We start from the raw sequence: 25,318 nt of genomic DNA on the forward strand, positions 1-25,318 counted from the left end.
TCGACCAACGCAATGCCGCGATACGATAAACCGCAATCCCGATAGGCTACAATCCGACCTTTATCAAAGTCGGAAACGTGATGGTACGCATTTCTCCTCCTTACACTAGGCGTCACAGTAACGTCTCACCAGGCAACGCCGGTCAACTGCTGTTTGTATATGAGAAATCGGTTGGAAACTTTCCTCATGTAAGCATGTTGTAGGTGTCGCCAGCGAAGCCAACCTTGTGTGAATGCTCTGAAAAGCTAATCATTTGCATATCACAGCAGCTTCTTCCTGTCTGTTAAATTTAGCGTCTGTAGCACGTCATCTAGCAATTTTAGTGGCCAGTAGTGTATATAGATAATTCATCTATAGTTCTTGTTGAGCGAGTTTGAGAGTATCATAATATGTGACGTCTTAAAGGAGTCTTAACTATCGGACAGACAGACGGACAACAAAGTGATCCTTCAACCGTTCCGTTTATTGCTGATCGAGGTACAGTATCATAAAAATAGCGATCGACAGACAGAAAAGAAAGCCTAATCTTTTTATTCTGTTCAGTGTTGGCCATTACACGTCGTAGGCCGTATTCCAAGGCCGTTTGATTCCTACCATTTCTCCCCTATTTTGTATAAATAAGGATTGCGGATATCTCCCTGTGACTAGAAGCGTATCCGATCAAAGGTATTCGGACAAATATTAGTGGACATTAAACTGGGCCTTTATGGCGGCTTGGATTCTGCTGAGGTTACTTTGAGCGGTGTGCCTGAAAGGAAGGAATGGCTGAAACCAGAGTAGGTAGTGATGTTGGACGCTGAAGTACGGACCAGAGTCGACGTTCTAACTCATCCCAAATGGATTCAGGTCGAAACTCTGGCCAGGCTAGTCCATTACAGGAGTGTTATTGCCCACAGACCATTGCCTCACAGATGCTGCTTCATGATTCAGTGCATTGTCCTGCTGATACAAACAGTCATCCTCTCCGGATTGTTCCTTTACTGCACCCAGTGCACAATGCTGTGAGCTGTGTTCCTATCCTACATTTAGTGTCTTTTTAAGCGCAATGTAGGAACCAAAACCTAACCACGAGAAACACTCCCAGAATTCAACACCACCAACCCCATATTTCACCGTTGACACTATACATGCTGCTACGTAACGTTCTCCTGGTGTCCATCAAATGCAAAATCTTCCGTCGGATTGACAAATGGAAGAGCGTGATTCATCACTTCAAATCACTTATTTCTAGTCATCCACTGACCAATGGCGTCGGCCTCTGCACCACCTCAAGCATAACGTAGTACTGATACAGAAGGAGCTGCTTGACCGTTGTGCCCCATCCTTTTCAACTTCCTGTGCACTGTAATAGTGCCAGTTGGACCGCTGTTAGCGCTCTGGAACTCACGAGTGATTCCTTCTGTGATTTCATGCAGTTTTTTACAACAACCCTCCACGACGATCCCTGTCCATTAATACATGAGGTCTGCCTGGTCCTGGTCTAGCAGTGGTCATTCCTTCGCGTTTCCACTTCACGGTCACATCACCAGTAATCGACTTGGGTCGTTTTGGATGGTCGAAATGTCCGTAATGGTGTTTTACACAGGTGACAGGCAATGACTAGTACACGTTCGACATCACACGGCTCTCCTGGGCCGTCCCATTCTGTTGTCAACTGCTTCTCTCACGAAACGTCACACATCCACAGCAATTTGAATGTCGCACCAGGGTGAGGTGTGGGCTGCCGCATTGAAGTGTACCGCTGTGTCTGGCCGCGTGGCGATGCTGATGAGTTCGCTACCGACAATGCGCTCGAGAAAACACACCCTGAGCTTGATGGTGGATCGTCCGCTGCGACCAAGTGAGGACGATGGTTCGAAGCGCGTAGCGGGATTTCTGGGAATCCTGTTAATTAATCCCGATTCATTAAACAGATCCAAAGCAACACCGTTCTGACTAACACTGCCCTCTCCATTAATTACATCACCGTCTTGGTTTGACCAGCCATTGTTGTTCAAATATATACACTGCACACACTTTTTATAAGTAACTAATAGTTCACTGTCTGTATCATTTTTGCTATTAAAACGTTACTTGAAAAATAGTTGCACCGCTACAAAAAATGGCTCTGAGCACTATAGGACTTAACTTCTGAGGTCATCAGTCGCCTAGAACTTAGAACTACTTAAACCTAACTAACCTAAGGACATCACACACATCCATGCCCGAAGTACCGTAGCGGTCGCGCGGTTCCAGACTGTAGCAGCGCTACAAATTCCATATCCTACACCAACGTGTATCCACAGGACATGTGGCCTGTAATTGAAGAAGTGTCGTGATGATCTCTCCATTGGCAAAAGATTCCGGAATAGTCCCCCATTCGGATCTCCGGGAGGGGACTGCCAAGGGGGAGGTTACCATGAGAAAAAGATTCAATAATCTACGAAAGGATAACGTTTTACGAGTCGGGGCGTGAATGTCAGAAGCTTGAACGTGGTAGGGAAACTAGAAAATCTGAAAAGGGAAATGCAAAGGCTCAATCTAGATATAGTAGCGGTCAGTGAAGTGAAGTGGAAGGAAGACAAGGATTTCTGGTCAGATGAGTATCGGCTAATATCAACAGCACCAGAAAATGGTATAACAGGTGTAGGATTCGTTATGAATAGGAAGGTAGGGCAGAGGGTGTGTTACTGTGAACAGTTCAGTGACCGGGTTGTTCTAATCAGAATCGACAGCAGACCAACACCGACAACGATAGTTCAGGTATACATGCCGACGTCGCAAGCTGAAGATGAACAGATAGAGAAAGTGTATGAGGATATTGAAAGAGTAATGCAGTATGTAAAGGGGGACGAAAATCTAATAGTCATGGGCGACTGGAATGCAGTTGTAGGGGAAGGAGTAGAAGAAAAGGTTACAGGAGAATATGGGCTTGGGACAAGGAATGAAAGAGGAGAAAGACTAACTGAGTTCTGTAACAAGTTTCAGCTAGTAATAGCGAATACCCTGTTCAAGAATCACAAGAGGAGGAGGTATACTTGGAAAAGGCCGGGAGATACGGGAAGATTTCAATTAGATTACATCATGGTCAGACAGAGATTCCGAAATCAGATACTGGATTGTAAGGCGTACCCAGGAGCTGATATAGACTCAGATCACAATATAGTAGTGATGAAGAGTAGGCTGAAGTTCAAGACATTAGTCAGGAAGAATCAATACGCAAAGAAGTGGGATACGGAAGTACTAAGGAATAACGAGATATGTTAGAAGTTCTCTACGCTATAGATACAGCAATAAGGAATAGCGCAGTAGGCAGCACAGTTGAAGAGGAATGGACATCTCTAAAAAGGGCCATCACAGAAGTTGGGAAGGAAAACATAGGTACAAAGAAGGTAGCTGCGAAGAAACCATGGGTAACAGAAGAAATACTTCAGTTGATTGATGAAAGGAGGAAGTACAAACATGTTCCGGGAAAATCAGGAATACAGAAATACAAGTCGCTGTGGAATGAAATAAATAGGAAGTGCAGGGAAGCTAAGACGAAATGGCTGCAGGAAAAAAGTGAAGACATCGAAAAAGATATGATTGTCGGAAGGACAGACTCAGCATACAGGAAAGTCAAAACAACCTTTGGTGACATTAAAAGCAACGGTGGTAACATTAAGAGTGCAACGGGAATTCCACTGTTAAATGCAGAGGAGAGAGCAGATAGGTGGAAAGAATACATTGAAAGCCTCTATGAGGGTGAAGATTTGTCTGATGTGATAGAAGAAGAAACAGGAGTCGATTTAGAAGAGATAGGGGATCCAGTTTTAGAATCGGAATTTAAAAGAGCTTTGGAGGACTTACGGTCAAATAAGGCAGAAGGGATAGATAACATTCCATCAGAATTTCTAAAATCATTGGGGGAAGTGGCAACAAAACGACTATTCACGTTGGTGTGTAGAATATATGAGTCTGGCGATATACCATCTGACTTTCGGAAAAGCATCATTCACACAATTCCGAAGACGGCAAGAGCTGACAAGTGCGAGAATTATCGCACAATCAGCTTAACAGCTCTTGCATCGAAGCTGCTTACAAGAATAATATACAGAAGAATGGAAAAGAAAATTTAGAATGCGCTAGGTGACGATCAGTTTGGCCTTAGGAAAAGTAAAGGGACGAGAGAGGCAATTCTGACGTTACGGCTAATAATGGAAGCAAGGCTAAAGAAAAATCAAGACACTTTCATAGGATTTGTCGACCTGGAAAAAGCGTTCGACAATATAAAATGGTACAAGCTGTTCGAGATTCTGAAAAAAGTGGGGGTAAGCTATAAGGAGAGACGGGTCATATACAATATGTACAACAACCAAGAGGGAATAATAAGAGTGGACGATCAAGAACGAAGTGCTCGTATTAAGAAGGGTGTAAGACAAGGCTGTAGCCTTTCGCCCCTACTCTTCAATCTGTACATCGAGGAAGCAATGATTGAAAGAAAAGAAAGGTTCAGGAGTGGAATTAAAATACAAGGTGAAAGGATATCAATGATAAGATTCGCTGATGACATTGCTATCCTGAGTGAAAGTGAAGAAGAATTAAATGATCTGCTGAACGGAATGAACAGTCTAATGAGTACACAGTATGGTTTGAGAGTAAATCGGAGAAAGACGAAGGTAATGAGAAGTAGTAGAAATGAGAACAGCGAGAAACTTAACATCAAGATTGATGGTCACGAAGTCAATGAAGTTAAGGAATTCTGCTACCTAGGCAGTAAAATAACCAATGACGGACGGACGGAGCAAGGAGGACATCAAAGGCAGACTCGCTATGGCAAAAAAGGCATTTCTGGCCAAGAGAAGTCTACTAATATCAAATACCGACCTTAATTTGAGGAAGAAATTTCTGAGGATGTACGTCTGGCGTACAGCATTGTATGGTAGTGAATCATGGACTGTGGGAAAACCGGAACAGAAGAGAATCGAAGCATTTGAGATATGGTGCTATAGACGAATGTTAAAAATTAGGTGGACTGATAAGGTAAGGAATGAGGAGGTTCTACGCAGAGTCGGAGAGGAAAGGAATATGTGGAAAACACTGATAAGGAGAAGGGACAGGATGATAGGACATCTGCTAAGACATGAGGGAATGTCTTCCATGGTACTAGAGGGAGCTGTAGAGGGCAGAAACTATAGAGGAAGACAGAGATTGGAATACATCAAGCAAATAATTGAGGACGTAGGTTGCAAGTGCTACTCTGAGATGAAGAGGTTAGCACAGGAAAGGAATTTGTGGCGGGCCGCATAAAACCAGTCAGTAGACTGATGACCAAAAAAAAAAATCACCATACGTTGACAATGGCAGTCGGGCTGGGGACCCGAAGATTATAGCAGGCTGTGACGTCCTTGTTACCAGTCTCCATATACACTGAGGTGACAAGTCATGGGATAGCGAGATGCACGTACGCAGATGGCGTTAATATCGAATACGCTAGATATAAAAGGGTAGTGCATTGGCGGAGCTATCTTTTGTACTCAGGTGGTGCGTGTGAAAAGGTTTTCGACGTGATTATGCCAGCGCGACGTGAATTAACAGACTTGGAATGCGGAGTAGTAGTTGGAACAAGACACATAGCACATTCCATTTCGAATATCGTTAGGGAATTCAATATTAAGAGACGCACACAGTCAAATGTGTTCCGAAAATACCACATTTCCGGAATTACCTGTCACACCACAGACAACGCAGTGGATGATGGCCTTCACTTAACGACCGACAGCATCAGCATTTGGGGACAGTTGTCAGTGCTAACAGACAAGCAAAACTACGTCAGCTAACGGCAGAAATCATTCTGGGATGTATGATAATAGGTTTCGAGTGTGGCGCACATGTCAGGAAGCCATGGACCCAAGTTGTCAACAAGCAAGCTGGTGGTGACTCTATAAAGGTGAGGCCTGCGTTTACATGGAATGGACAGGGTGCTGTGGTCCAACTGAACCGAAAATTGCTGAAAATGGTTATGTCCGGCTATTTGGAGACCACCTGCAGCCTTTCATGGACTTCGTATTCCCAAACAACGATGGAGTTGTTATGGATGACAAAGCGCCATGTCATCCGCCACAGTTGCTCGCGACCAGTTTGAAGGACATTTTGGACAATTCGATCGAATAATTTGGACACCCAGATAGCCCGACATGAATCCCATGGAACATTTATGGGACCTCACCGAGAGGTCAGTTCCTGCACAGAATCCTGCACCGGAAACACTTTCTCAGTTATGGGCGGCTATAGAGCTAAATAGCTCAATATTTCTTCAGGGGGCTTCCACTGAGTTGTTGAGCCCATGTCACGTGTGTTGCTTCACTATGCGGGCCAAAAGAAGGTCCGACACGATATTAGGAGGTAGGAGCTATCCCATGGCTTTTGTCACATCATTGTATGTAACTGCCGCCTGATGTGCTATATTATTACGACTCCAAGAAATTAACAATAGCTTTATTTGATTTATTGATAGTTTGGGGAAGTGGATAATGACGGATTCGATTCAAACCTAAAAAGGTTTGAAACACTGCACCAATAGCAAGGTGAACAATCAATACATAGAAAATCTCATAGTAGAAACCGAACACATCCTTACACGGGAAGAACAACAAAATAATTGCGAAATAAACATAGGACTGACAAGAGAACTAGTAAAAGAAGAAATAAAAGGCATAATAAAACAAACACAGCAGACACACAATAAGAGCAACCAAACAGAAGCAGCTACTATGAAAAGGTTAAAACAAAAGTTAACAAACAACAACGTATTAATAACAAGAGCAGACAAGGGCAATGTAACAGTACTCATGGATAAAGAGCAATACATCACAAAAACCAAGGAATACATAAACACCAACGCAATACAAAAACTGAAGTCAGATCCAACTACACGATTCCAGGCAAATGTGAAACGAACACTGAAAAACATTGAACACACACTCACAGACAAACAAAAATACTACTTAACACAGAAAAACCCACAAGCACCAACACTCTGCAGTCAACCGAAAGTACATAAAGACGGAATGCCAATGAGACCTGTTATCAACTTCAAGAAAGCCCCAACGTACCGCATAGCCAAACACCTCCAAAAGTTAGTTACAAAACACTATAAAGTAGAAAACAACAGAACAGTGATAAACACAGGAAACCTAATAGAAAATATACAGAACATACAGGTACCACACACAGCATCACTGATTTCATTCGATATAGAAAATATGTATACCTCCATCCCTATCACAGAAACAATAGAAATCATAGAACAAAATCTCTCATCCCACAGCAACCTCACCACAGACGCAATAAAAGAAATAACAGATATGCTCAGACTGACAACTGAACAAAACTACTTTCAGTTTGAGGAAGAATATTATCTACAAACTGATGGACTGCCCATGGGATCCCCAATATCAGGAACACTAGCAAACATTTTCATCAGTCACCTTGAAAATCTGATATTTGATAAGATAACCACAAATGAAAGTTTCAAAATCATATATTGGTACAGATACGTGGATGACATTATTTGTTTGGTAGACGAGCCAAGTGAAAAAATAGATGAACTCCATTCAGAAATAAACAAAGCTCATAAGAACATAAAAATTCACACTTGAAAAAGAAAAAGAAAATCAAATAAATTTTCTTGACATTACAATTAAAAAAGAAAATGGAAAACATACATTTAACATCTTTAGAAAACCAACAGCCACGGACACAATAATACATTCCACATCCAACCACCCCCAAAGCCAGAAATTTGCAGCACTAAGGCACATGTTACATAGATTAAACAGAATCCCACTCAGTAAGAGAAACTATGAACAAGAAATGAACACGATCATACAAATAGCTAGGAACAACGGGTATGACACACATGTGGTACACAGGCTCAATCAAAAAATAAAAACACAAATAAAAAACAAACACAACATTTCCACAATACAAAAGAACTCACAAGCTGAAAACTTACAAACACACTCAACAAACACACACAATGACAACACCACACAGAAAAGAACCAGATGGTACACCATGACCTACACACATAAACTAACACACAGAGTTGCAAACATCCTAAAGAGACAGGGCTTCAAAATAGCATATAAGCCTGGGCAAACCCTTCAATCACACCTAAGCCAGCCAGCTACCAAGAGGGACAAATTCCAACAATCAGGAATATATAAACTTGAATGTCAAAGTTGTGATGCAGTATACATAGGCATGACATGCAGGAATTTTGAAACAAGATACAAAGAACATATCAGATGTTGGAAGTATGAAACAAACCATTCCACATTTGCAGAGCATTTAAAACACTACAACCATCATCCTACAAACATGGAACAAGAAATGAAAATAATGAGAATAAGCAACCATGACAAACATCTTATACAAATGCAAGAGAACTTCCACATCCAGAAAGCCATAGCAGAAAACAAACATGTGATAAATGAACAAACACACATCAGCACAGGCTCCTTACTACACTTAATAAAGGAAATGATAACATAAAAAAAGTATATATAGCACCAAAATACACACACACACACACACACACACACACACAAATGCATACACGAACAGACCACTGATACTTCGATAGTTACACTCATAAGTTTGGCAGTAATATTCGATCTTTGGCAAAAACATTTGACAGTCGGCAACAGAAACCAAAACATTGCATTAAAAAAAGCGTTCAGTGCATAGTGCTGTGGAATGCAGAAAAAACAGCAAATTGGCGCTCATAGGAAGAAGAACAAGACCAAAAATGCAACAGGAGCGTAATATGTAAGAAACTGTCTACGCAACCTGTAAGTACAGTTCAAAACATTACTACTTAATAGGAAATACCAACCACCAGAACTGTTTATAACCTATAGGCACAGTGACAAAAAATGTAAATAAAATAGCTAACATATGTACATATTACAGGCCACTGATGATGCCTTGCAGAAAATAAAGGCGAAACGCGTATGGCACTAAAATTGTGTTTTATTCAGTTGCTGTCAGACGGTCCATAAGTGAAAATCATCAACATACCGTAGTATCTCGGGATGGTTTGCATCTATCTTCAAGGGTCTTCCAGTACAATTCCTTCTGTATCTGTGTGACACTCTCCCACAGATCAAACAAACCTGTGACTATTCGTGCTGCCATTCTATGTATACATCCAATATTCGTTGTTAATCCTATCTGGTACGTGTCCCACGCACTTGAGCACTGTTCTAGGAAGGGTCGTCGCACGTCTGGTTTGTAAACAACCTCCTTTGTAGACTGATTGCACTTCTCCAGTGTTCTACCAACAAACCGAAGTCTGCTACCTACTTTACCCACAACTGGGCCTAGGTGATCATTCCATTTCGTATCCCTAGAAAGTGATACACCCACTTATTTGTATGAGTTCGCCGATTCCAGCTGTGTCTCATTGATATTATAGTCACTGAACATTTAAAGCAAGTTGCTAATATTTGCACCACTTTGAAATCTTATAAAGTTCTGATAGAATTTTATGCAGCTGCTTTCAGATAGTACTTCATCATAAATGACTGCATCATCTGCAAAAAGTCTGAGATTACTGTTAATATTGTGTGCAAGGTCATTAATATACAACATGAACAGCAATAATCCCAGAACTTCCCTGGATCACAGCTGAAGCTACTTCTACATGGCAATGATTCTCCATCCAAGATAACGTAATACGACCCCCCTACATAAAAGTTCTCAGTCCAGTCACAAATTTCACTTGATACCCCATATAATCGTACTTTTGACAACAAACGTAGGTGTAGTACTCACTAAAATGCGTGTCGGAAATTAAGAAATACCTGTGGAAGATATTTCTTTCGATCTTATACTACCAGAGTTGTAGCCTCTGACGTGAAACGCACACCTGACTCTTTAGGGAGACCCTACAGTTCTCATCCCTATGGCCTAAGTCCAGGAAGTCGCAGTTAGCTTGTCACAGATCCTTCGAAGTCTCTGGTTCAGTCCTTCCAATCGATTCAGAACCAAAGAGCCACGATCAGTTCTGGGGGCACTGGTGCAAATAACGAGCTTCGTTGAAACTCCACGTGGAAGGCCGGTCTTCTCAACCTTCTCTGCCAGTCACTGGAGTGACCCAAGTATGACCTCAGATTCCAGAAGACAGGCACCATTTGTTGCAACATGCGGCACAATATGCAGTTGTCTGCACCAGTTTCCCTCAATGGCTGCTGGAATAACCTCTTCAGCTTGTTGAATTAGGCCCCCAGGCATACACAATGAGTTGTCTCGATGTCCTTTCTTGTTCCTTGCTGCCATTTTCCTGAGGAAACCATCAATCGCTGTATCTTTGAGTTGCCAACGATTAATAAACCCCTCCCAACCCTTGCGTTTGCCTCCTCGTGACACTGGACAAAACACGTTTCTCCAAAACAGGTGAAGTGAGTCCCACTGGCTCAGTTTCAGTTTCTGTTAGAGACAGCACCTTAGACTTGTTGGTTAGGAGGATCGACACAACACCCTGAGTCCTTCATGGTCCCTGTAACCCCTGTACAGGACGCCTATATCTGCCACTGACTCGTCACTCCCAGTCAAGTGGTCGAGCAATGACAGATTCTGTGCTTTCTGCAGACGAGTCAGGATCCACAGGAGAGGATAGTGCTTCAGGTACCTCTGGTACCGGTATCACTAGGTACAAGGTTCTTGGGAGCTCTCCCAACACACCAGTTCGCAGTAGCTGCTAATCGTTTAACAGTAGTCGGGGCGATTTCCAGCTGCTTACAAACGTTAATCAACTCATCCCGTGTTCGAGAACAACATTCACAGTGGAGCTGCGTTTTGGCTAGTGTATTGTACATTACAGGGCAGTGAACAAATAACTTTGTATTAAACCCAATGGTTATCTTTTAATCAGATGAGCTAAAAATTTGCTAATTCCCTAAAAGAATTGAAGCAAATACACAAAACGAGATTTCTATTAAGGCAACAGAAAAAACTGTGGTAAAAGTTTCTAGTTTTCTAAAACGTTTAGAGGTTAATAATATTTGCTAGAAAACTCGAAGACAGAGTTTATTTACGATAAAGGCAGATAATATATAGGGCTACCTCTCTTTAAAGAAAACTAGATGTAACACAATATCTCAGTTAGAATGCTACAGTAACTGAAGCACAAACGCCGATTTACTACAAATTACTAGTAGATTTTGCAAAGGACAATGGTAGCTTCCGAAAACTCTCAAAAACGCACGTTTATTTGCGTTGATATAAAAAAAATTCAGGAGTTATGTGTTCTTTGGCAGTAACTGTGAATAACAAACACTAATTTGCTACGAAATAAAGTACGTATCCACAATATAGTTTTGTATTCGTTCGAAAATTCTCAAAAATAACCCATTTCTCGCGTAAATATACAATTAAATCAGAGAACGATCGTTTTGAACGAGGATAGCTCTACTGTTCTCAAAAATTTTCAATGAGCAAAATTTGGTTTAAACCTACAATTGAAGATAACAGTAAAAGTCTGTCGCGGCACTCACGAATGTTCAAAATTTCACTGTACATCTCAGTACAATAAGGTATTAATACAATGACTGAAAGATTATGTAGAAGTGCCGGGAACAGTAAAATATGCGTATCTAGAACTTGAAATCGGCGCACGAATCTTTTACATGTGGTCTCACACAAAGGAAAATTCCGAAGTCGGCTTTTATATATGAATGAACGTGGTATTGCAAGGATTTTCACTTAGCTGTTTCTGTGCACACTTCTACACTGGCGTGCCGAAGCAGAATACTGCGGCGTGAGTTTATTGGGTCTCAATCGCTAAAATGTGCAGCACCAACAAAGCACGTTTTCTGCTTGTTGCAGCTAACAGTCTTCAACGTCAGCTTCAACCTGTTTCAGCAATTGAAGCTTAATCACAGTAGGGTCGACATGTGCTCCCTCTCCCATGCGCCAGTTTACAATATCTTCCTTCCTGGAAGATTTCTATGGCGTATGCATAACCTTAGAGCTATAATACGAATGTGTTCATAATTGTAACATTGTAGTAGGGCTCTAATTTGGGTGGTATATCTGTGAACCATTTTAAAAACACTTCACCATTCATATCTTCATAATAATCTCCGGTCTTTTTTATTCTGAAATCAATTCAGCATCCTCCACAAAATCACAGTTGCTGTCTATATGCTCTATAATTGGCCTTTTTCCTTTTCCCTTCGGATTTTTTAACCCCTGTGGTAGACCTGCATCAGAAGCTTGTCTCTTAACAGTCTCTGTTTTATCAGTCCACATTTTTTGAGTTACATGTCCTGCGTTAACCCATGTTTTGTCAAGATAGTAACTTTTCCGTTTTACGGGTCTGAAGTGTTGAATCTACAGGAGATATGCCTTCTCCACAAAGCAATATCCTCTCCATCCGTAATTGCGCTATTTTGTTTTCTAATTTTTAAGTAAAAAACCAGTAGCTTTTGTCAGTTGACAAAATATCGTTCTTTTTAAAAGTAGACAAGTCATACTCATTATTTACCGCTTGAAGTACCTTTTTTTTACTGCAGGCGCTTCGTTCCTGAAGAAAAATGCCTGCACGTTTGACCGCACAGCATTTTTATCGAAATCGTCAAATGTTCCTAAAACACACGATTGACATTTTCTTGTCTCTTCTGAAATTGACAGTTTACCCGTATTGCGGCTTTCCTTATGCTCACACATTACACTTGTCACAGAAACACCAGTAAACTTGGGTGACAATACTGCAAGTTCCTTTACCGACAGCGACCGATGTTTTTTCAATACATTCTCAAAAGTATTGAGAGGTATCTGTTTTTCATAGCTTTTTGACGTGTTCCTCTTCTATGTTTTACAAAAAAAAAGAACACTGCGCAGTTTCAGCCATCTTCACCATACACATAGGAGACACGAACGCTGAGAAGCACCACAACGAGTGTCTGCATGATTGTTCAGAAGCAGTTGGGGGGAGGGGAGGACAGACTTCCCGCATTTTCTCCAGTACACGGAGAGGTTCTTTGCACCCTCTGATACTCCGGATGCTTCTTCAGAATGACGAATGACGTATGTAACATATACAGTTGAATGCTCGAGTACGGGAAGACCAACTGTTACAAACTGAGGAATGGTGACCAGTGCACTGTCCCCTGAAAAGATTTATTTTCCTCCACACACTCCATTTACTCTCTAATGTACAACACAAGATGTCATTTCAATAAACATTTTTAAAAAATTAGAGTGGAATCTAACCCACTACCCTACGTATACAAGTCAGTTAGTACGAGGACTATTCGGAAAGTGAGGTCCGGTCGGTCGCGAAATGGAAACCACAGTGAAAACCAAAAATGTTTTATTTGCAACAGTTAGCTACACCTCCTCTCCTAGCTACTTCTCTACATAGTCGCCACTCTGAGTCAGACATTTGTCGATGAGTTGTACCAACTTTCCAATACCATCGTCATGGAAGGCAGCCGCCTGTGCTTTCCGCCACTTCTCTAAGCTGATCTGCAGTTCGTTTTCTGTGCCAAAATATTGTCCTCGTATAGCCAGTGGATCATATGAAAGGGGATAAACATCAGAGGGAGTCAAGTCCGGGCTGTATGGTGTGTAATCAAATACTTCCCATCGAAAACGCTGCAGGAACATCCTCGTTGTCCTTGCAGTGTGCGGCCGAGATATGTCGTGAAGATAGAAATGCATGACAAGTACATTATGCTGGGTTGCATGAAATCAGGCGCAAACTCGCAGCGGATGGCTATCCTTGGCGGAAGAATCTGAGAAAAATGTGTCGCATTATCGCACGTGTTGGAAGAGCTAACACTGTCACCAACTTTCATGGTTGTCACATCTTAGTGTAATACTTCATGGAGATTAAATTAAAAAAGAAAAGCCACGAAAGAATGCAAAAATGAGCACAGAAACTCATATAATAGTTTTAAAATTAATTTTAGTATATTATTTAAAAGTTCCTCTCCTTGAGTACTACTTTATACACTAAGTACATCGAAAAAGTTACGTCTTCTGAGATTCAGCACTTGCTAAGCCGGGTAAGGACGGAGATGGGAAGAAATGGTAGCTGGTTGATGGATCCAACTACACAATCATCTGAACTGGTTTAGGAATCCACAGAAAGCTTAGAAACAGATGATCAGCCAGAGATTTGAACCTACTTACTATTAATAACTCTGTGTCGTAACCATTACATTTAGCACTTTCACACTAGTAACTAAAGTTTTCACTTATGCCTTATTCTGCTGAGACACGTTACCACAATCAAATGTTCGCTATATCAGAGATGTCTGAAACTTTGCAATGATAAATAATTAACTTATAGTGAATTTAAAGTTGGAAACTGGTGATAAGAAAGTACAAAACAATTATTTATTTGTCAAAAAAGTATAAACATACAATAAAGGCAGTTGTAGATAGCGAATTAAATTCAGTTAATTAGACAGATGAAGCAAGAGTGAAATTTAGAAGTACTGCTACGTTTCTTGAACTGGGGATGATTTTTCAGGGTCTTTAGATTTCTCAGGAGGTCTGTTCCAACTCTGCTCTTCCACTGAACCGAAAATCAGGTAAAAAACGAAGCAGCCACACGTTACGCCCGCTGCGATGTAGAAGGCTATGTTCCACTGCGCCAGAGTTTGCTGTTAACAAAAAACACATTCTGTGTTATCACTGTAATGTACGCACATAACGAGTGGCTAAGAAGCTGCACTAGTATTTACGAAATATTTATTGTGTACAGATTATTGGTAGTAATAGCAGTAATGGCAGGAAGCAACCAGAGGCTTGAAGATTTGACTTATAAACCATAGCGCTTAAGTATGGCGTAGTTCTATAAGCCTATCTCTCTAAAACCTATGACACTCCTGCATAAGCGCACATCTAATGTTTAAAGCAGAAGTCGATAGTGACATATAACTGAGATGTACAGTAGCAACACCCACTCACAAAAATGGAAATAAGCAAGTAATTTCTACTTTTTGAGAAGACATCTTATAAGAATTTTTTTCTAATAATAACCTTTTGACAACTGCCCAGTTTTACTTTCGTTAATGATTCTCTACAATGGAAGCAATACACGATCTCCAGAAACGCAATTCTGAAAAAATGATACAAAAAATACCCTGTTCGTATTTTTCGTGAGCTTGACAAGACCTTCGATTGTGTAGAACATTAAATTATACCATAAAACCTAAAACATTATTGCGTTAAAAATAAATTTGCTTGCACGGATATTTAGCTTACGAAATAATGTCATAGGGATCAGAGTCGAGTGGAGGGTCTGAATCAGAGGGTGAGACGGTTCTGCGACCGCGTGGGCTGCAGATTCCTCGACTTGCGCCATAGGATGGTGGGGTTTCGGGTTCTGCTGGATAGGTCAGGAGTCCACTACACGCAGCAAGCGGCTACACGGGTAGCAGGGGTTGTGTGGCGTGGACTGGGCGGTTTTTTAGGTTAGATGGCCTCGGGCAAGTACAGAAAGGGCAACAGCCTCAAAGGGTGCGGGGCAAAGTCAGGACATGCGGGGACCAAGCAGCAATCGGTATTGTAATTGTAAACTGTCGAAGCTGCATTGGTAAAGTACCGGAAGTTCAAGCGCTGATAGAAAGCACCGAAGTTGAAATCGTTATAGGCACAGAAAGCTGGCTGAAGCCAGAGATAAATTCTGCCGAAATTTTTACAAAGGCACAGACAGTGTTTAGGAAGGATAGATTGCATGCAACCGGTGGTGGCGCGTTTGTCGCTGTTAGTAGTAGTTTATCCTGTAGTGAAGTAGAAGTGGATAGTTCCTGTGAATTATTATGGGTGGAGGTTACACTCAACAACCGAGCTAGGTTAATAATTGACTCATTTTACCGACCTCCCGACTCAGCAGCATTAGTGGCAGAACAACTGAGAGAAAATTTGGAATACATTTCACATAAATTTTCTCAGCGTGTTATGGTCTTAGGTGGAGATTTCAATTTACCAGATATAGACTGGGACACTCAGATGTTTAGGACGGGTGGTAGGGACAGAGGATCGAGTGACATTATACTGAGTGCACTATCCGAAAATTACCTCGAGCAATTAAACAAAGAACCGACTCGTGGAGATAACATCTTGGACCTACTGATAACAAACAGACCCGAACTTTTCGACTCTGTAAGTGCAGAACAGGGAATCAGTGATCATAAGGCCGTTGCAGCATCCCTGAATATGGAAGTTAATAGGAATATAAAAAAAGGAGGAAGGTTTATCTGTTTAGCAAAAGTAATAGAAGGCAGATTTCAGACTACCTAACAGATCAAAACGAAAATTTCTGTTTCGACACTGACAATGTTGAGTGTTTATGGAAAAAGTTCAAGGCAATCGTAAAATGCGTTTTAGACAGGTACGTGCCGAGTAAAACTGTGAGGGACGGGAAAAACCCATCGTGGTTCAACAACAAAGTTAGGAAACTACTGCGAAAGCAAGGAGAGCTTCACTCCAAGTTTAAACGCAGCCAAAACCTCTCAGACAAACAGAAGCTAAACGATGTCAAAGTTAGCGTAAGGAGGGCTATGCGTGAAGCGTTCAGTGAATTCGAAAGTAAAATTCTATGTACCGACTTGACAGAAAATCCTAGGAAGTTCTGGTCTTACGTTAAATCAGTAAGTGGCTCGAAACAGCATATCCAGACACTCCGGGATGATGATGGCATTGAAACAGAGGATGACACGCGTAAAGCTGAAGTACTAAACACCTTTTTCCAGAGCTGTTTCACAGAGGAAGACCGCACTGCAGTTCCTTCTCTAAATCCTCGCACAAACGAAAAAAATGGCTGACATCGAAATAAGTGTCCCAGGAATAGAAAAGCAACTGGAATCACTCAACAGAGGAAAGTCCACTGGACCTGACGGGATACCAATTCGATTCTACACAGAGTACGTGAAAAAACTTGCCCCCCTTCTAACAGCCGTGTACCGCAAGTCTCTAGAGGAACGGAAGGATCCAAATGATTGGAAAAGAGCACAGGTAGTCCCAGTCATCAAGAAGGGTCGCCCGCAGATGCGCAAAACCATAGACCTATATCTCTGACGTCGATCTGTTGTTGAATTTTAGAACATGTTTTTTGCTCGAGTATTATGTCGTTTTTGGAAACCCAGAATCTACTCTGTAGGAATCAACATGGATTCCGGAAACAGCGATCGTGTGAGACTCAACTCGCTTTATTTGTTCATGAGACCCAGAAAATATTAGATACAGGCTCCCACGTAGATGCTATTTTCCTTGACTTCCGGAAGGCGTTCGATACAGTTCCGCACTGTCGCCTGATAAACAAAGTAAGAGCCTACGGAATATCAGACCAGCTGTGTGGCTGGATTGAAGAGTTTTTAGCAAACAGAACACAGCATGTTGTTATCAGTGGAGAGACGTCTACAGACGTTAAAGTAACCTCTGGCGTGCCACAGGGGAGTGTTATGGGACCATTGCTTTTCGCAATATACACTCCTGGAAATGGAAAAAAGAACACATTGACACCGGTGTGTCAGACCCACCATACTTGCTCCGGACACTGCGAGAGGGCTGTACAAGCAATGATCACACGCACGGCACAGCGGACACACCAGGAACCGCGGTGTTGGCCGTCGAATGGCGCTAGCTGCGCAGCATTTGTGCACCGCCGCCGTCAGTGTCAGCCAGTTTGCCGTGGCATACGGAGCTCCATCGCAGTCTTTAACACTGGTAGCATTCCGCGACAGCGTGGACGTGAACCGTATGTGCAGTTGACGGACTTTGAGCGAGGGCGTATAGTGGGCATGCGGGAGGCCGGGTGGACGTACCGCCGAATTGCTCAACACGTGGGGCGTGAGGTCTCCACAGTACATCGATGTTGTCGCCAGTGGTCGGCGGAAGGTGCACGTGCCCGTCGACCTGGGACCGGACCGCAGCGACGCACGGATGCACGCCAAGACCGTAGGATCCTACGCAGTGCCGTAGGGGACCGCACCGCCACTTCCCAGCAAATTAGGGACACTGTTGCTCCTGGGGTATCGGCGAGGACCATTCGCAACCGTCTCCATGAAGCTAGGCTACGGTCCCGCACACCGTTAGGCCGTCTTCCGCTCACGCCCCAACATCGTGCAGCCCGCCTCCAGTGGTGTCGCGACAGGCGTGAATGGAGGGACGAATGGAGACGTGTCGTCTTCAGCGATGAGAGTCGCTTCTGCCTTGGTGCCAATGATGGTCGTATGCGTGTTTGGCGCCGTGCAGGTGAGCGCCACAATCAGGACTGCATACGACCGAGGCACACAGGGCCAACACCCGGCATCATGGTGTGGGGAGCGATCTCCTACACTGGCCGAACACCACTGGTGATCGTCGAGGGGACACTGAATAGTGCACGGTACATCCAAACCGTCATCGAACCCATCGTTCTACCATTTCTAGACCGGCAAGGGAACTTGCTGTTCCAACAGGACAATGCACGTCCGCATGTATCCCGTGCCACCCAACGTGCTCTAGAAGGTGTAAGTCAACTACCCTGGCCAGCAAGATCTCCGGATTGTCTTGTGACAGCCAGAGCGAGAGCACCAGCAGCAGCGAGTACTGTTTGTATAAAGCGTTTATTTTGCATTTTGTTTACGACCTTCCACTAAGGAAGGGATTCTATTTGTGTTTATCTGCTCTGCATAGTAACTAACAGTTCTTGATAAAACTTTACGTAGTTTTCGTGTTAGATTTCTTAGTGTTTTCTTGATCGTTTAGAACAGAAAGCGCCCTAAAACCGTCTTTTGTTTGTTTCGCGGCCGTTAGCCACTAGTCACTTGAATCAGCAGTTGTCTTGTGACAGCTAGAGCGAGAGCACCAGCAGCAGCGAGTACTGTTTGTATAAAGCGTTTATTTTGCATTTTGTTTACGACCTTCCACTAAGGAAGGGATTCTATTTGTGTTTATCTGCTCTGCATAGTAACTAACAGTTCTTGATAAAACTTTACGTAGTTTTCGTGTTAGATTTCTTAGTGTTTTCTTGATCGTTTAGAACAGAAAGCGCCCTAAAACCGTCTTTTGTTTGTTTCGCGGCCGTTAGCCACTAGTCACTTGAATCAGCAGTTGTCTTGTGACAGCCAGAGCGAGAGCACCAGCAGTAGCGAGTACTGTTTGTATAAAGCGTTTTTGTACTTATTTGCTGCGCTTAGCTTTTAAATAGTTTTTCTGGGAAAACCTAGCGTAGTTTTCGCGTCTCGTATTTCAGTGAGTGTTTCTTGATTATCAGAGTAGCTCATCAGAAGATTATCTTGGGAATTTGTCACCGTATAGAGTAGGGTAAACATAGTCATGTGTAGGGACTGTGGTTGTTGTGAGCGGACGCAAGGAGAATTGGCCACTCTTCGGGGGCAGGTGGAGGCTTTGTCTGTTAGGCTCATCGAGCTCGAGGCGCAGGCGTCGGCTCGTAGTGGCGTTGGGGCAACTGTGGTGAGACCTATTCATACTTCGGTGGCCTTGGAATCACATGGAACCCTTGATGTCGCTGCGTCTTCCGGCAGTGAGCATCTTACCGGTCAGCCATCACTCCAGGGTGAATGGCGGACAGTGGTGGGCTCGCGCGTGCCTGGCCGAAAGGCGAAGGTGGGATCTGGCCGCGTGGCAGCTGCCTTACCCCTTTCCAACAGGTACGGGGTGCTTCCTAGTGGTGATGACATCGTTTCCGAGCCACCACAGGATGCCTCGCCTGTTGGGCCAGTGGCCGATTCTCCGGCAAGGTCCCGACAGTCACAGAGGGCGGGCCTATTAGTTATAGGGAGCTCCAACGTTAGGCGGGTTATGGAGCCCCTCAGGAAAATAGCGGGTAGGTCGGGGAAGAATGCCAGTGTGCACTCGGTGTGCTTGCCGGGGGGTCTCGTCCGTAATGTGGAGGAGGCCCTTCCGGCAGCTATTGAACGCACTGGGTGTGACCGGCTGCAGATAGTAGCACATGTCGGAACGAATGACGCCTGCCGCTTGGGTTCTGAGGCCATCCTTGGTTCCTTACGGCGGCTGGCTGATTTGGTGAAGACAACCAGCATCGCACGCGGAGTGCAAGCAGAGCTTAATATCTGCAGCATAGTGCCCAGAGTCGATCGCGGTCCTCTGGTTTGGAGCCGTGTGGAGGGTCTAAACCAGAGGCTCAGACGACTCTGCGACTATAATGGTTGCAAATTCATCGACCTCCGTTATTGGGTGGAGAACTGTAGGGCCCCCCTAGACAGGTCAGGCGTGCACTACACACCGGAAGCAGCTACTAGGGTAGCAGAGTACGTGTGGCGTGCACACGGGGGTTTTTTAGGTTAGAGGGACCCCCCCCTTGGGCGAAACGATAAAATACCTGACGGCTTACCAGAGAGGACATTATCATCGTTGATAAAGAACGTCCGTCCTCAGAGACCAAAAACAGGAAAAGTTAACGTAATATTGGTAAACTGCAGGAGTATCCAGGGCAAGGTTCCTGAATTAGTATCTCTTATTGAAGGAAATAGTGCGCATATAGTATTAGGAACGGAAAGCTGGTTAAAACCGGAAGTGAACAGTAACGAAATCCTAGACACAGAATGGAATATATACCGCAAGGATAGGATAAACGCCAATGGTGGAGGAGTATTTATAGCAGTAAAGAATTCAATAATATCCAGTGAAGTTATTAGCGAATGCGAATGTGAAATAATCTGGGTTAAGTTAAGTATCAAAGGTGGGTCAGATATGATAGTCGGATGCTTCTATAGACCACCTGCATCAGCAACCGTAGTAGTTGAGCGCCTCAGAGAGAACCTGCAGAACGTCGTGAAGAAGTTTCGTGATCATACTATTGTAATAGGGGGAGACTTCAATCTACCAGGTATAGAATGGGATAGTCACACAATCAGAACTGGAGCCAGGGACAGAGACTCTTGTGACATTATCCTGACTGCCTTGTCCGAGAATTACTTCGAGCAGATAGTTAGAGAACCAACTCGTGAAGCTAACGTTTTAGACCTCATAGCAACAAATAGACCGGAACTTTTCGACTCCGTGAATGTAGAAGAGGGTATCAGTGATCATAAGTCAGTGGTTGCATCAATGACTACAAGTGTAATAAGAAATGCCAAGAAAGGAAGGAAAATATATTTGCTTAACAAGAGTGATAGGGCACAAATCGCAGAATATCTGAGTGACCACCATCAAACGTTCATTTCTGAGGAAGAGGATGTGGAACAAAAATGGAAAAAATTCAGAAACATCGTCCAGTACGCCTTAGATAAGTTCGTACCGACTAAGGTCCAAAGCGAGGGGAAAGATCCACCGTGGTATAACAATCATGTACGAAAGGTACTACGGAAACAAAGAAAGCTTCATCATAGGTTTAAGAGTAGTCGAATCATAGCTGATAAGGAAAAGCTGAACGAAGCGAAAAAGAGCGTAAAGAGAGCAATGAGAGAAGCATTCAACGAATTCGAACATAAAACATTGGCAAACAATCTAAACAAGAACCCTAAAAAGTTTTGGTCATATGTAAAATCGGTAAGCGGATCTAAATCCCCTATTCAGTCACTCGTTGACCACGATGGCACCGAAACAGAGGACGACCGAAGAAAGGCAGAAATACTGAATTCAGTGATCCGAAACTGTTTCACTGCGGAAAATCGTAACACGGTCCCTGACTTCAGCCGTCGCACGGACGCCAAAATGGAAAATATTGAAATAAACGATATCGGAATTGAAAAACAACTGCTATCACTTAGTAGCGGAAAAGCATCCGGACCAGACGAGATACCCTTAAGATTCTACAGTGATTATGCTAAAGAACTTGCCCCCTTTCTATCAGCAATTTATCGTAGATCGCTGGAAGAACGTAAAGTACCTAGCGACTGGAAGAAAGCGCAGGTCGTTCCCGTTTTCAAGAAGGGTCATAAATCAGATGCGAATAATTATAGGCCTATTTCGCTTACGTCAATCTGTTGTAGAATAATGGAACATGTTTTGTATTCTCGTATTATGACGTTCTTAGGTAATACAAATCTCCTTCATCATAACCAACATGGATTCCGCAAACAGAGATCATGTGAAACTCAGCTCGCCCTATTTGCCCAAGAAATTCACAGTGCCGTAGACACTGGCGAGCAGATTGATGCCGTATTCCTGGACTTCAGGAAGGTATTTGATACGGTTCCGCACTTACGTTTAGTGAAAAAAATACGAGCTTACGGAATATCGGACCAGGTTTGTGATTGGATTCAGGATTTCCTAGAAGAAAGAACACAACATGTCATTCTTAACGGTTCAAAATCTGCAGATGTAGAGGTAATTTCGGGAGTACCGCAGGGAAGCGTGATAGGACCTTTATTGTTTACAATATACATAAATGACTTAGTTGACAACATCGGTAGCTCCGTGAGGCTATTTGCAGATGACACGGTTGTCTACAAGAAAGTAGCAACATCAGAAGACTCGTACGTACTCCAGGAGGACCTGCAGAGGATTAATGCATGGTGCGACAGCTGGCAGCTTTCCCTAAACGTAGATAAATGTAATATAATGCGCATACATAGGGGCAGAAATCCATTCCAGTACGATTATGCCATAGGTGGTAAATCATTGGAAGCGGTAACGACCGTAAAATACTTAGGAGTTACTATCCGGAGCGATCTGAAGTGGAATGATCACATAAAACAAATAGTGGGAAAAGCAGGCGCCAGGTTGAGATTCATAGGAAGAATTCTAAGAAAATGTGACTCATCGACGAAAGAGGTAGCTTACAAAACGCTTGTTCGTCCGATTCTTGAGTATTGCTCATCAGTATGGGACCCTTACCAGGTTGGATTAATAGAAGAGATAGACATGATCCAGCGAAAAGCAGCGCGATTCGTCATGGGGACATTTAGTCAGCGCGAGAGCGTTACGGAGATGCTGAACAAGCTCCAGTGGCGGACACTTCAAGAAAGGCGTTACGCAATACGGAGAGGTTTATTATCGAAATTACGAGAGAGCACATTCCGGGAAGAGATGGGCAACATATTACTACCGCCCACATATATCTCGCGTAATGATCACAACGAAAAGATCCGAGAAATTAGAGCAAATACGGAGACTTACAAGCAGTCGTTCTTCCCACGCACAATTCGTGAATGGAACAGGAAAGGGGGGATCAGATAGTGGTACAATAAGTACCCTCCGCCACACACCGTAAGGTGGCTCGCGGAGTATAGATGTAGATGTAGATGTAGATCTGTCCCCCATTGAGCATGTTTGGGACTGGATGAAGCGTCGTCTCACGCGGTCTGCACGTCCAGCACGAACGCTGGTCCAACTGAGGCGCCAGATGGAAATGCCATGGCAAGCCGTTCCACAGGACTACATCCAGCATCTCTACGATCGTCTCCATGGGAGAATAGCAGCCTGCATTGCTGCGAAAGGTGGATATACACTGTACTAGTGCCGACATTGTGCATGCTCTGTTGCCTGTGTCTATGTGCCTGTGGTTCTGTCAGTGTGATCATGTGATGTATCTGACCCCAGGAATGTGTCAATAAAGTTTCCCCTTCCTGGGACAATGAATTCACGGTGTTCTTATTTCAATTTCCGGGAGTGTATATAAATGACCTAGTAGATAGTGTCGGAAGTTCCATGCGGCTTTTCGCGGATGATGCTGTAGTATACAGAGAAGTAGCAGCATTAGAAAATTGTTGCGAAATGCAGGAAGATCTGCAGCGGATAGGCACCTGGTGCAGGGAGTGGCAATTGACCCTTAACATAGGCAAATGTAATGTATTGCGAATACATAGAAAGAAGGATCCTTTATTGTATGATTATATGATAGCGGAACAAACACTGGTAGCAGTTACTTCTGTAAAATATCTGGGAGTATGCGTGCGGAACGATTTGAAGTGGAATGATCATATAAAATTAATTGTTGGTAAGGCGGGTACCAGGTTGAGATTCATTGGGAGAGTGCTTAGAAAATGTAGTCCATCAAGAAAGGAGGTGGCTTACAAAACACTCGTTCGACCTATACTTGAGTATTGCTCATCAGTGTGGGATCCGTACCAGATCGGGTTGACGGAGGAGATAGAGAAGATCCAAAGAAGACCGGCGCGTTTCGTCACAGGGTTATTTGGTAACCGTGATAGCGTTACGGAGATGTTTAGCAAACTCAAGTGGCAGACTCTGCAAGAGAGGCGCTCTGCATCGCGGTGTAGCTTGCTGTCCAGGTTTCGAGAGGGTGCGTTTCTGGATGAGGTATCGAATATATTGATTCCCCCTACTTATACCTTCCGAGGAGATCACGAATGTAAAATTAGAGAGATTCGAGCGCGCACGGAGGCTTTCAGACAGTCGTTCTTCCCGCGAACCATACGCGACTGGAACAGAAAAGGGAGGTAATGACAGTGGCACGTAAAGTGCCCTCCGCCACACTCCGTTGGGTGGCTTGCGGAGTATAAATGTAGATGTAGATGTAGAAATTAAATCTTTTCAGGCAGAAGAACAGCGATTATATAGTTTTAAGGGAGACAAGAAACAAAGCTCAAAGGACACGTAATTATACCTTATTGATAGTTTTTTATTTTCTCCACTCTGTGGCGTACTTTTATATACCTTCTTCACACTGCTTAACATAAATTCTGAAATTGCAATTTTTCTTCTTCTGCAGAATTGGAAATCTGCATATGAAGCTTATTACAAGTGTGACAGGTATCGTTTTCCAGTTTTCTTGATAAGAATGTTCAACTGGTGAAACAGCTTCTGGCACACATTAGAACATACAGGCTGCTCCGACTTTTCGTCTCATGAGACACAGTTTACTGATAAAATAGTTTGACTTTGAAACTTCCTGGCAGATTAAAACTGTGTGCCGGACTGAGACTCGAAATCGGGACCACTGCCTTTCGCTGGCAAGTGATCTACCATCTGAGCTACCCAAGCACGACTCACGACCCGCCTTCACAGTTTTAGTTCCACCAGTACCTCGTCTCCTACCTTCCAAACTTCACAGAAGCTCTCCTGCGAACCTTGCAGAACTAGCACTCCTGGAAGAAAGGATACTGCGGAGACATGGCTTTGCCACAGCCTGGGGGATGTTTCCAGAACGAGATTTTCACTCTGCAGCGGAGTGTGCGCTGATATGAAACTTACTGGCAGATTAAAACTGTGTGCCGGACCGAAATTCGAACTCGGGACCATTGCCTTCCACGGGCAAGTGCTCTACCTGGTAGAGCACTTACAGAGTGAAAATTTCATTCTGGAGTTCGATTTTTCTTGCAGGATTAAATTCTGGTACTGTAGAGTTCTGTTTCCGAGATGTCAGAAAACGGTAAAGTTACCTTAAGGTAAGTCTTTCTGTGAA

The 25,318-nt window shown here is 43.3% G+C and overlaps 1 protein-coding gene across 1 annotated transcript in view; it reads right to left on the reverse strand.

Annotated features, from left to right (window-relative positions):
* Positions 1–14,477: 14,477 nt before the first annotated feature.
* The window catches only part of LOC124775487 (sialin-like), a 158,263-nt gene continuing 147,422 nt past the window's right edge, over positions 14,478–25,318 (reverse strand). Inside the window, exon 9 of the mRNA XM_047250320.1 lies at positions 14,478–14,642. Within this exon, the coding sequence (XP_047106276.1) occupies positions 14,478–14,642 (165 nt within the window). The remainder of the gene's footprint in view (positions 14,643–25,318) is intronic.

The sequence above is a fragment of the Schistocerca piceifrons genome, chromosome 2 (genome assembly GCF_021461385.2).
Source record: "Schistocerca piceifrons isolate TAMUIC-IGC-003096 chromosome 2, iqSchPice1.1, whole genome shotgun sequence".
In the NCBI taxonomy this organism is placed as follows: Eukaryota; Metazoa; Arthropoda; class Insecta; order Orthoptera; family Acrididae; genus Schistocerca; species Schistocerca piceifrons.